The sequence below is a fragment of the Budorcas taxicolor genome, chromosome 15, assembly GCF_023091745.1.
Source record: "Budorcas taxicolor isolate Tak-1 chromosome 15, Takin1.1, whole genome shotgun sequence".
NCBI lineage: Eukaryota > Metazoa > Chordata > Mammalia > Artiodactyla > Bovidae > Budorcas > Budorcas taxicolor.
Window position 1 is genome coordinate 45,708,340 of NC_068924.1, and position 12,962 is coordinate 45,721,301.

Sequence of the window (12,962 nt, forward strand, 5' to 3'; positions counted from 1 at the left end):
CCCCTTGTGGGTTTAGCACAGAGCTGAGAGCACAGTTGTGAGCTGGGCAGGGATTCAAAGTGCTACGCGTTAGCCATCCTGAGATCTGCCTAGCCCCTTGGAGACAGGACTAATCCCAGGTCCATCTCCCCACAGTGTCCCCACACTTGCCTCTCCCCAAGTGCCAGGCACACACCCTCTTCTACCTTCAGTGTGAATAGACCTCCTCTTTCTCAGATGTACACACTGTTTTCCCCTCGGTGTGTCACTTTGTCTGTGTGCACACATCTACCTCCCTTATAAGTCTCAGAAACATTTCATCAAATCAGTCCAACTTTATTTTGGCTGAGGGCTCAGGACAACGGAGGGCTGCACACGTGGACTCTCCTTTGGATGCAGGTGGCGGGGCTGAGCTTGGTGGGCAGGGGCAGGTGCATCAGGACCTTCCTCCTGTGTAGCCTAGTGGTGCCCAGGGGCCCTTCCAAGTACACAGGGCAGGAATACACTGCCAGGCCGCCTCGGGGTGGCAAGTCGTTGGCCGCTGGGGCCTGGGCACTGACGCTGACGGGAGGCAGAGGGCTGGGTTGACTGGAGGAGCTGTCTTGCAAGGCCCCTGCTACCGGGTCCCACTTGGCATTGTGAAGCTGCAGTCCAATCAGCAGCAGCCCCATCTCTGGAACCGTGGGATGTGGGCCGTTCGCCACCTGGGGGCGCCAGAAACTGGTCAGGCAAGGCTAAGAAACTAAGGGGTCCCGGTGGAGTCGGATCAGAGAAGCAGGTGAGCTACTGAGGAAGTAGAACCAAGAGGAGCTAAGGTGAGGGGCTTAGCTACACTGCGAGGTGTAACCAGGGATATGAAGGGGCGGAACTGGAAAGGAAGGGGTAGCACGAAGATACCTGGAAGTGCAGAGGACTGATCAGCTCCTGACGTTTGTGGGGGAGTTGACAGGAGCTGGAGGTTTGGCAAGCTAGGAAATTGGTCGGGGCGACCACAGCAAAGGTAGCTTCCCAACGCAGGGACAGCAGCAGGCGGCGCGGGTGGCAAAAGGCTGACAGGTGAAAGATGCGCTCTGGTACTTGGGTCCCCACACCCAGGTAGCGAAGCAACAGCTGCCCACGGCGCGACAGCTGTCGCAGCCAGTGCCAGGGCGGCTGCGGCCCGGCAGGCGCGTGGGGTCGCCAAGGCGCGGGTAGGCGGCCAGTCCAGAGAGCCTGAGCCACCGCGGCACAGCGCCGGGCGGCACACGGGGGCGCGCCCTTCAGCTGCTGCAGCAGGCAGTCCAGGTCCCTCTGCAGCGCGCCCACCAGCTGGCTCAGTTCCAGCACCTCCGTCTTGAGGAAGCCCTCCAGCGGCAGCGGCGCACTCAGCCCCAGCTCCCCGAACCCCACGCCAGACTCCTCTTGGCGCGTGATCTCGGTCAGCTGAGCCTGCAGTGACTCCAGTCTCCGCTTGGCTTGCGCTAGGCGTTGCCGCAGCCGCCTTTCGGCACGCCGCGAGGTCCCGCGGGCCGCGGGCACCCAAGTAGGTGAACACCGCTGCAGCGCACTCAGGATGGCGCGGCTCTGGCGTCGCAACAGCCAGGTCTGGGAGCCAGCACTCAGTCCGCAGATCCGGGGTTCAGGCGGTGTGGGCAGTAGGTGCATCTGAGCCTTGCACTCCTCCAGAGCATCCAGCTCCTTTAGTTCTTAGGGGTTGGAGAGGAGGGGTGAGAGATAAGACCATCTCTTTCCACCCCAGACCCAAGGAGTAGTAGACCTTCCTCTGAAACTTGAACCCATCATTATCCCATAACTATGTCAATATCCTCCTTTCTATACCTTTATTGGTACCTTTGTTATATTCCCTTGAGCAAGGTGGCATTACTGTGCTGCTTCCCGCCCCAACACAGGTACCTGACCGCAGCTCACCTGGGCTGGGCATCAGAGTGGCCAGCAGATACTGAGGTGTGTGTGGCTGGGCTCCATTCCCGCTGCTGGAGCTCAAGCAGGCTCGGGTGAGGCTAATCAGGACCTCCCTGTCCTTGTCATCTCCCACAGGACCCCCATAGAAAACCGAAGCTGAGGGTGAGGTCAGAGCCCCTCAGCTTCAGTGCCTCCCATTTCCACCACCTCCCAAACCGAAGTAGTAGATTATGTCCCATCTCAGTGCTCCCCCGGCCCACTCCCTTCTGGGTTCTCCTGGGGGCTGGTGACTACATGGGGGACAGGAGGAGTCTCACCGGCCAGCTCCCTCATGGCAACACTAGGATTGCTAAGGCTGGCCCACAGCTGGTCTTGGATCTGCAGGACGTGGGTCAGGGTTGCTTGACTCCTGAGGATGGAGAGCAGGAAGTTGGGTTTCAAAACTGTTTATATGCTGAGGATTTTCACATCTTTCTCTCCAGCCCAAACTTCTCTCCTGAGCTCCAGACCCATGAGGCTTACTAGTCACTGCCACTTGGCACCTCAAATTTCCTTTCAACTGAAATCATCATTTTCCCCCACACCAGCCACCCAGTTGTCCAGCGCTGAAATCTGAGACTCATCCTTGACTCTTCCTTCTTCCTCACCCCATGATCTCATTTCTCGATACTGCCAGAGCCTCCCAAAACTATTCTGCTTGCCTTCAGCCCACCCCATCTGGTCCGTTCTCCACACTGCTGCCAGACTGACCTTTCCAACAAACGAATGGGATCATGTTTCTTCTATTTAAAGCCCTTTAGTGGCTTCCCACTGTCCTCAGGATCCAATCAGTCCCACAAGCCTTTCCTCTCCCCGCTGCCCCCCAGCATGTCTACCTCAGCCACACTGAAGCCTTCTCTCTCCTGCTAAGTTTAGTTCCCTCTGCTCAGAAAGGCCTCATCTCCTCCTGATCTGCTCTGCTGTCAGGACTCAACTCAAAGCAAGATTCCAAAGTCCTTGGAGAAGCCTTCCTTGACTTCTCCTTGCCCTCATATTTTGGAGCTCCCCAGAGATGAATCCCAGCATGGGGAAAATATTCAGTGTTTGCTGAGCGACTGACAGAGCAGGATGGGTGGGGGTCCCTCACCAGTGCCCCCTGTGAGCCTGCAGCTTCATTCCGTAGAGCTGCCGGTGTAGCAGGAGGCCATGTAGGAGAAGCAGAGGCAGCACCCTGCTTGGGGGTTGCACAGAGAGTCCTTGCTGGACTAGCTCCACGCTGTCGACCAGGACATGGCCCAGCTCCAGGGACTGGTCCCAGAAAACAGGCATGGAGTGCTGAGTGAGCACGGCTGGGGAGGAAGGAAAGTGCTGAGTCAGCACAGTGCAGTTGCCCTCTGGGCTCCAATCCAAGAGCCTATGGGGAAGCTCCTTCCTCACCTGGTAAGGAAGCAGTAGCTTCTGCAGACACAGTAAGCCAAAGACGGAAATCCCTGTGGACAGCAGCCACATTCCCGTTTGCTTGTTGAGCAAAAAGCAGTTCTAAGTCCAGGTCCGAGACCTCTAGGGGTCAGACATAGGGCTGAGATCAATTGCTGGATAGGGATCAGACTTGAGGCTAAGGGGTCATACAAAGAGGATGAGGGGATAGACCATGAGACCCAAGTTCAAGCTCAGGCCCAAGTGCAGGATAAAGTCCTAGAAGCCATCTCTAGATAGCAAACCCACCCTTGGCTCCATCCAACAGTCCCAGCAAGGGCTGCAGCAGCTCTTTTGGCCAGTGAGGCATAAGATGACAGTTCTCCAGCACCAGCCATTCCCCCCTGAGCATAGCCTTGCGGAGAGAGCTGATCACGATGGAGACTGGGTCCCAGGTTTCAGAGCCCAGAGCTATCACCTTCAGATGCTTCTTCCCCTGGAAACAAACAATAAAATGGCAGAGTAACTCAAAGAGATCCTAGGATGACCCAAAGGACCCAGAGTAATGCCACAGATAACCCAGAAAGTCCCTGAGTAATCCAGAAAGATCCATGAGAATGTTGGGGGTGGGGTGGGCCTACCACCCACCCCAGCCCTAGTGGCCCAGAGGCTAGGCTCAAACCTGCTTATGTCTGGCAGCCAGCTTCCGGATAACGGTCAGGTGATGCAGGGTGGCAGTGGGATGACTGGGTGGTGGCAACAAGATCAGTATGGGCTGAGTAGCCTGAGTGTGTTCAAAGGGGATGGTGTGGGCACTCAGGTTTTCATCCAGGGGCCGGCCCAGGAGGCTGGTGGTGAAGGTTGCCAGGGTGCTGACCAGGCACTCAGGTCGCAGCACACGCCACAGGATCAGCTTCTGGAGCAGGCTCAGTGGGTGAGCCCCCGGCCCTGGTGCAGGGCCCAGCACACTGGATGATAGAGAGAGGTAAGCCTGCCAAACACTGGCATGGCCCGCCAGGGATGCACATAGCCCAGCAAATGGGGGCAGCACCTCTAACATCTCACATTCATGCCAGGTTCTCAGCCCTAGCCAGGCTGGTCGAGCCACACCTGGGACTGGTTTTTCACAGCCTGTGCTGGGAGAGACTGCCAGTCCAGGCCAGAGGGCCAGCCTCTCCAGCTCCGGCGCCTTCCTTGCCACTCGCAACAGAGCCAAAGCACCCAAGACACCCACCAAGGGTACTCGGGTCAGGCCCAGTGTAGCCACAGTGCTGCCTAGTAGCTGGTGGGTCAGCTGTCTCTTCAGCTGCAGCAGACGGCAGGTTACTTCCTCCCGCCGGTGAATCTCACCCTTTATGCTGTTCAGAGCCCGCTTGGTGGCAGCCAGACAATCCTCTGGACTCATATGGAAAAGTGGTAGTAGGTTCTGCAGTGAGCTAAGAGCCTTTATGATGGTCATGCCATGCCAGACCACACGCCGATAGGGTGCCCACACTGCCACCTCCTTCAGCCTCAGCTCTTCTAGGTCCTCTAAATGGGCATGCAGCCGACACAGCTCCCCCTGGGCCCTCACCACGTCTCGTAGGAACTTGGCTGGTCTCTGACGCCGTGGGCCCTGGAGCAGTAGCATCAGCAGCAGCCGCTCCTACAAACAGTCACTTATTGCATAATCTGGTCCTTCTCCATGTAGTTCCCCGCTCGGTGACATTCATCTCCACCCCCATACCGAAGCCCATCCCAACCCACAGACTGAATCTCCAGGCACCTCAACAACCACTGCAGCTTCCCAGGAGTCCAGGAATCTGACAGTCAGGTCCCACCAGTGGGTCTCGAGCTCAGGACGCTCTGTGCACAAGATTTCCCGCAGCATCCGTTCTTCTAGGATTTCCGTGTTCACACCCAGGTCCAGCACATTCAGCCCCTTCAGCAATTCACAGCCTAACACTTGGAGTCACACAGGAGAAATGCTTAACCCCTTCCCTTTGGCAGAGCCAGGGGTGAGGGGCCCAGGGAGCGTGGCTACTGGCTATGGTCCTGAGCCCGCTCTAGGTCAGAATGAGTGAAGCTCAGGCCCTGGTGTGTCCACAAAGCTGTGCTGGCAACTCACCCACTGGGCCTCACCTTTTTCCAAGGCATTGAGGGGGACAGTAGTGCTCAGATAGAGGCAGAAGCCAGGCTGCACCTGGGGTGGGCTCAGCTGTTCCCGCTGAAGTAGCCATTGCAGTTCCGGGCAGTCTAGGCCCAGCTCCATGTTGGTCAGTAGCACGGGCAGGCCTGTGCAGGGGAGACAAGGACACCTTACCCGCCATGTCAGCACCTGGGTGCCCCCATGCACTACGTCTGGCTCCAACCCAGGGTTCTGCCAGAGGATTAGTGCCTGGGATGAAGGTAAGGGTGGAGGTCAGACTAGGGGTTGAGAGGCCTGGGGGGCCACTGAGTAGGGGAGTACACAGGAGACCTTGGGCGGAGAGCATGCGTTCTCACCACGGGCAGCTGCCTCCTGGAGCTGAGGCCCCAGCTCTGGGCTGGCGCCTGAGAAGACTTGGAGGTCCGGAGGGGGTGGGGACTGAGTTCCCTCCTCATCCTGCCGTTCTTTCTCCTCTTGCTCCTGCTGCCCTTCCTTTTTCTCCTTCGTCTCCTTGATTCTCTTTTCTTCTGCCTTCTGCTCCTTTGTTTTATCACACTCATCACTATCATCATCTTCATCTTCCATGTTCTCCTCTTTAGACTCTTTTTTATTTCTCTTAAAGCCCTTCCCTGTGGCAGGAAGATGAAGAGGTGCTCTTCTCAGGGAGGGAATCGGGCTCCTGGGGAGCCCTATTCACCCAAGGACTCCAGCTCATGAAGGAAGGTCTGGTCTGCAGGAAGACACCTTAGGAAAGTCACTTAAGCTCTCTAAGACTCAGTTTCCTCATCTGCAAAATGGGTTGATATTAGTGCATTACTAACACCACATAGCGTTCCTGTGAAGATGACGTGAAACAATGCACAGAAAGCACTCCGCTGGCACCTGGCAAGCACCCGGTAGAGGGCAGCTCCCGGTAACTATAAAATTCCAGGGAGGGGTTCTCGTCACCCCTGAAACTAGCTCCATCTCTGTCTTTCTGTAGGTTGGCTAGAACAGTCAGTGCATTTCCCTTTTTGCCTGAGCTAATTCTGTCACTAACAACTATACGAGTCACCACGAGCATAGAGATCAGTGCCTGGAAGTATCGATTTGTGAAAGAAAGCCCATAAACCGTGGCCTTGGCCACCGCATGGGCAGTGCTGTGGACCCGGGTTGTTGGTTAACCAACAGCTATCTGCAATCCCCTTCTCTTTGCCTCCTCTACTGCAGGAGCTGGAAAAGATAAATAGTGTTTTGTTTTATGTTGGGAAATTTAAGCATAACTTTTTCAAAAAATTAAGTGTTTAAGAGATGGGCAAATAGAGGTTGCCAGACCCACAATTTGATGTGTTTGTTTCCTATTGCTTAACAAATTATCACAAACTTAACAGCAGAAAACAACACACATTTATTATCTCTCAGTTTAGTAGGTTAGAAATCTGACCAGACGCTCTGCTCAGAGTTATTACTGGGCTAAAATTGAGACTAAAATCATGGGTTGCACTGCTCAACTGGGACTTGGGTGTTCTTCCAAGCTTACCATTTTATGGGTTTTGTTTGTTTGTTTGTTTGTTTGTTTTATTGAAGTACAGTTGGTTTATAGTGCCGTTAGTTTCAGGTATACAGTAAAATGATTCAAATATATATATGTGTATTCTTTTTCAGATTTTCTCCATTATGGGTTATTACAAAATATTGAATATAGTTCCCTATGCTATAAGTAGTCCTTGTTGTTTATCTATTGTATCTGTAGTAGCATACTTTAATATCTGCTAATTCCAAACTCCTAATTTATCCTACCTCTCCTTTCCCTTTAGTAACCATAACTTTATTTTCTCATAAGTATGTCTATTTTATAAATATATTCATTTGTATCATTTTTTTTTTAGATTCCACATATAAGTGATATGTGCTATTTGTGCATCTGGCTATCCAGATTTCTGGAAGATTTTTTATTTTTCTGATGAAAGGGACACATACTGGCTACGAGCATCTCTGACATGATGCTTGGAGGGATAGTAGCATTTGATAACAAATATGGTGGCTTTAAAACAATAGAAATGTATTCTCTTAGTGGCCTTGAGACCAGAAATCCAAAATCAAGGTGTTGGCAAGAATGCACTCCTTCTGAAGGCTTTAAGGAAGATTTCTTTCTTGCCTCTTTCAGCTTTTGGTGGTTCTAGGAGTTCCTTGGCTTGTGGCTACATAACTCCACTGTCTTTCCCTTCACGTGGCCTTCCTCTGTGCACCTATGCCTTATCTTCTATCTCTTATAAGGACACTTATCACTGGATTTAGGCCAGCCCTCAAAATCTAGGATGGTCTCATTGCAAACCCTTAACTTAATTATATCTACAAAGACTCCTTTTCCAAAAAAGATCATATTCATAGGTTCTGGAGGTTAGGATGAGGATATATCTTTGGGTGGACACCATCCAACCCACTACAATGTGATAAATGACTATACCAAGGGTCATAGGTCAGAAAGCTGGAAGATTCTGAGTGCTTGGAGGCAACACTGAAGCCCTATACCTGCTTATCCCAGTCCTTTTTATTGGATAAGAAGGACTTATCCAATAAAATAAGTCCATTTGTTTAAGCCATGGTGAGTGGGATTTTTGTTACAGGTAGTAAGCAGCAGTGAGGATTTTTCTTTTCCTTACTGGTAAGGTGGCTAGGCTATGTGTAGCTAAAAAGCTGGCTTATCTCATGGGACTTCTCCCCTGTGCTCACTGAACTTTAGTGGACTTAGTAGTAGATGCTGGAGCAAGCTGGCTGCACCTCTTCTTAGTGAAACAATCTCCAGAAAGAACTTAAAGGGAATTCCTTCCTTCTCATATCAAGCAGTGTTAGATCACACATGATCAGGTACTCATGCACCTTGCTGACTTCTAAAAAATGATTCTGTACATCATATCACATGGAATAGGAAATCACAGGCTATTGGATAATCAGGGATGCCTCCAGGTTCATCACAAGCACTTCTCTCCCTGCATTCCCTGCCTGTCAAGAGTAGTCTCTCTCCCCCTTTTGATCCACATACTTCCAAGTAGGGGCTGCATTGCATGGCCAGTCAGCCTAAGCTCCCCCCAGTACTATTTTCTTAATACAGCCCTGAGGTGAGGGCCAAGGCTTAGATGGATGACAGTTACACTAAGGCTTAGTGGAACTGGTGGAGTGGAATTGGAGTCCCCAGAACCAATGTTAAGAGACAGAAGCCAGAAGTTGGGGCTTAAATTCAACAACGAGAATATATCAAGAGTTCTGGCATCAGTTAATAGAGTCTTTACAAATGAAATCTGGAGGAGAAAAGCTAAGAGATTTTAGGAGATTAGCCAGAAATTCCCCCATCTGGTAATAAGTGTTTGCTTAATTTTACAATACATCCTAAGCCCCCATACCCATTCCAATAGGAAGTGGACATTTATGGTATAACGGCTACCAACAGGGTACTCTTGCCTGACCTTCCTCTCACAGATACTTCTGGGGGACAATGGGCAAGGAAAATTATACTATTTATCAGAACTTAGGGCAGCTGAACCGGTTGTCCAGGAACTCACTCCAGTGAATTCAATTAGCCAGTGAAATGATGCTAATCTTTTACCTTCTGTCTGGCATTGCACAGTATCTGCTAGAGACCAATATAATGTGTGTTTCTTGCCCTTTCCAAGTTTCTAAACAGAAGTTTATTATAGTTATCTTGATTTGATTTTGCTTCTCTTTGCTTATCAGGTGTATTCTTAAGGTGAGATTCACTTAATCTAGGATAGTTTACAGAACCACCATGAAAAGCCATATCCAGATCTGATCAAGAGATTATTCAGAGTTTCAGGACTCAGCATTGGATATAGCAGCTAGGGTGTCTCTTATTAGAGAGGGGGTAAATTAATTTATAGCTACACGTGTGCTAGCTGTATAGTGGATGTTTTGTAATGGTGTATGGTCACAACAGAAAGTCATATACTGGACAGCCAAGGGATGGACTGTAATGTTGACAGCAGTAAGACACGTGGTAGTAATGACTGCTGACTCAATGGACATGCATTTGAGCCAACTCTGGGAGATAGTGAAGAACAGGGAAGCCTGGCATGCTGTAGTCCATGGGGTCACCAAGAGTCGGACATGACTCAGCGACTAAATAGCAACAACAGCAAATAATGACTAATGTTTCTGAGAACTTATTATACAGTAGGCACTGTGTGAACTCTTTTTTCGTGAATTATCTTAATTCTTACAACACTTTATGAGATGGCTATAAGACCCTGATTTTATTGGCAAACTTAGGCTTTCAGTTCAGTTCAGTCGCTCAAGTCATGTCCAACCCTTTGCGACCCCATGGACTGCAGCATGCCAGGCCTCCCTGTCCATCACCAACTCCCAGAGTTTACCCAAACTCATCTCCATTGAGTCAGTGATGCCATCCAACCATCTCATCCTCTGTCATCCCCTTCTCTTCCTGCCTTCAACCTTTCCTAACATCAGGGGTCAGCTCTCCGCATCAGGTGGCCAAAGTATTGGAGTTTCAGCTTCAACATCAGTCCTTCCAATGAGCACTCAGGACTGATCTCCTTTAGCATGGACTGGCTGGATCTCCTTAAAGTCCAAGGGGCTCTCAAGAATCTTTTCCAACACCACAGTTCAAAAGCATCGATTCTTCGGCACTCAGCTTTCTTTATAGTCCAGCTCTCACATCCATACATGACTACTGGAAAAATCATAGCCTTGACTAGATTGACCTTTGTTGGCAAAGTAATGTCTCGGCTTTTTAATATTTTTTAAACTTAGGCTTTAGAGAGATTAAATACCTTACCTTAGGTCACACAGCTGACAAAGTGCAAATATTTGACCCAGGTAGTTTTTAGTTTCATGCATTGGAGAAGGAAATGGCAACCCACTCCACTGTTCTTGCCTGCAGAATCCCAGGGATGGGGAAGCCTGGCGGGCTGCTGTCTATGGGGTTGCACAGAGTCGGACATGACTGAAGCGACTTAGCAGCAGCAACAGTAGCAGCAGTCTGCTTATAGAGCCCTGGTTACAGACCACTTTATTATATACTTTCTGTTCTAGAAATCTATTATTTTTACCAGTACAACCCTCAGCCCCTTCTTCTGGGAAATAAACACTCTTCCTTCCTTCCCCTAGAAAATGCTCCTTCTGATGCTCTATCCAGATGGGTCCCTGATCCAAGCAGAACCAATAGAAATATTTACCAGAATTCCTAATAAATTTGAATAGGAAAGTTCTGAGTCATAGTCCAAGGTTGTAACAGTGCTGAGCAGACCAGGAAGTGGAAGATTATGGTCAGCCACATAGATTCACAATCATTGCAGTATGGGCCCAAAAATATACATGTGACCCGATTTATTAATATCATATTGGCTGAAGAAATCTGGGATACCTTGGCCATGAATATTTAGTGTCTTCATTGTGAAGGGGAAGAGTGCATGTGGCTGAGAGTGTTGAGCAGCTCAGATACCAAGAAGTGTTGTGTTTATTATCCCTGGATTTACCTGTGCCATTGGTGGGACCGGTGGCCAAGTATCCAGCCTCTTCCAGAGGCAGCGGCTTCAGCCAGATGAGGGCCTCGTTGCCGGGGTCAAGCAGCAGGGGCCAACGGCAACTGAAGTAGTGAGTGCGGCTTCGCAAAAGCAGCGCTGCCAGGCGGGCTGACTTTGCCTGGGGCTTCATGTCTCGGTCCCACTGGAACTGTTCAGAGTCGGAGCTCAGCAAGGACACAAGGCTGAAGGGAGAGCGTGTGGAGAGCAAGGGGTTCTTTGGCAACGTGGCGACAGATTTCTGCATCTGCTTCAGGGCCTGTGCCACGTCATCTGGGCCCAGCGGCTCCTGACAGCCCCTGCAGAGAGCCAGCCACTTGTCCAACAGCTCCTGGCGTCGCACTGGTGGGAAGGGACCCAGGTAGTTGATGGCAGCTGAACACAAGAGGGCATCTCCGAGCACCGTGGAGGAGTGACCCTTCAACTTCTGGTGTGGAAGGGAAGACCAGACAGTGTGTAGGCCGGCGGGGAGGGTACAGGTGGAAGGTCTGGTGGAGAGGGAGCGAGGCAGGGTGTGGGGGAAAGCACAGCAAGGAGGGCAGAGTGGGACAGAGGGAGGAGGTGGGGGCACGGGGAGGGGCAGAGGAGTGGTCTGCAGTGCAGAAATGAGCTTTAGGGAGCAGTCTAGAAGGAGCTGGTTACCTGGAGCTCCGTAGTCCAGGAATGCATAGGCGTGAGCAGGGCAGCCTCAACCGGCCACTTGTGATGTTTGCCACACTGAGCCTGTCCCAGATTCTCGACCACACGCTTGTGGGAAGTTTGGGCATTTTCCAGATTCTTGGACAGAGCCAAACTGTGCTCTAGAAGCTCCTGGGCCTGGAACTGGTACTGGCCCAGGCGGGCCTGCTCCCGAGCCAGTGTCGCCTCCACCTGCCGCAGCAGCAGGCCCGTGGGCAGTCCTCGGCGCTGTGCCAGCCCGTAGCACAGAACGGCCCAGAGCCAGGCTGCCAGGCTTGCTATAGGTATGCTCACTGCCCGCAAGTCTGCATCGCTCATGCCTGGAGCTTTCAGAGCCAGGTTTAACTTGATCATCTCTGCGTCTGTCATCTTCTCCTTGGGGAAGAACACCAGCTCCTGGGGGAGTGTGTGTTAAGAGGGGTGGGGGAAGACATGGATGCTCTGACCTTGCCCCAACAGCCTCGCTCTGCCAAGTTGCCACTTCATGCCTGCATTTCTCCTCCTCCATAGAGCCCCACATTTCTTACCTGATAAAAATCCTCAGAGCATAGCAGCTGCTTGGCACTGGCCCAGCCTGTTTCACGGTGGAAGAGGTCACACAGAGCATCGGTTACCTGGACCACAGACTCTGGTGGTGCTCGATAGCTTCGTATCTCCTCAAAGTCAGCCACCTGCAGCTGGCTCAGGGGCCCCAGAAACGCCTTGCCCATCTAAACAAGGAGAGACGTGCAGTTGAAGTGAGCTCCCAGAATGTCCTCTCTTCCTTCAAGGTATTTCCAGGAGGGACCATCTTCTCCTAGGGTCTCCAAGGGACCACACCCCAAGCCAACCTATTACCTTTGCCCCAGGAGACTCCATGACAAGCCAACCCATCCTCTCCTCTGGGCATTCTAGGAGAGGTTGTCCCCTTCTGAGAGGGGACCAGTGCAGGGCAGGTGGTGGGAAGAGCGCACCTGCTCTAGGAAAGCCTCATACTGAGCCCGCAGGGCATCCCGCTGCTTGGTCAGGTTCTCAATGAGGTTCTCCTGCTGCCGACACTCTATCAGCTGCCGCTTGTACAGAATCTTGCTTTGGTCTATCTGGTGATTCAGTCTGCCAAGGCTCTGAGAACAGAGTTTAGGCTCTGCAGCTCCAGATCTTGGGCCAGGTGGGACTACTCCAAGGGAAGACCCCACATGGGCTTGGACTCAGGCATCCTCTTGACAGTTGTATGACCAAGTTGACTGTTAAGGTGACCAAGCTGAACTCCAAGTAGGCTACAGATATGTGCTGAGCTCTGAAACTGTCATTCCCCAGTCTGTGAGTTATACATCCAGTCAGGCAGCCTCACTGAGTGGCTGGGGTGC

At 51.6% G+C, this 12,962-nt stretch overlaps 1 protein-coding gene across 1 annotated transcript in view; it reads right to left on the minus strand.

Annotated features, from left to right (window-relative positions):
* Positions 1 to 332: 332 nt before the first annotated feature.
* The window catches only part of DNHD1 (dynein heavy chain domain 1), a 68,854-nt gene continuing 56,224 nt past the window's right edge, over positions 333 to 12,962 (minus strand). Inside the window, 15 exon segments of the mRNA XM_052652123.1 lie at positions 333 to 683; positions 877 to 1,664; positions 1,888 to 2,037; positions 2,199 to 2,290; positions 3,008 to 3,209; positions 3,298 to 3,420; positions 3,586 to 3,772; positions 3,959 to 4,921; positions 5,042 to 5,220; positions 5,398 to 5,550; positions 5,761 to 6,033; positions 10,894 to 11,365; positions 11,581 to 12,012; positions 12,144 to 12,326; positions 12,570 to 12,719. Of these exon segments, the coding sequence (XP_052508083.1) occupies positions 333 to 683; positions 877 to 1,664; positions 1,888 to 2,037; positions 2,199 to 2,290; positions 3,008 to 3,209; positions 3,298 to 3,420; positions 3,586 to 3,772; positions 3,959 to 4,921; positions 5,042 to 5,220; positions 5,398 to 5,550; positions 5,761 to 6,033; positions 10,894 to 11,365; positions 11,581 to 12,012; positions 12,144 to 12,326; positions 12,570 to 12,719 (4,698 nt within the window).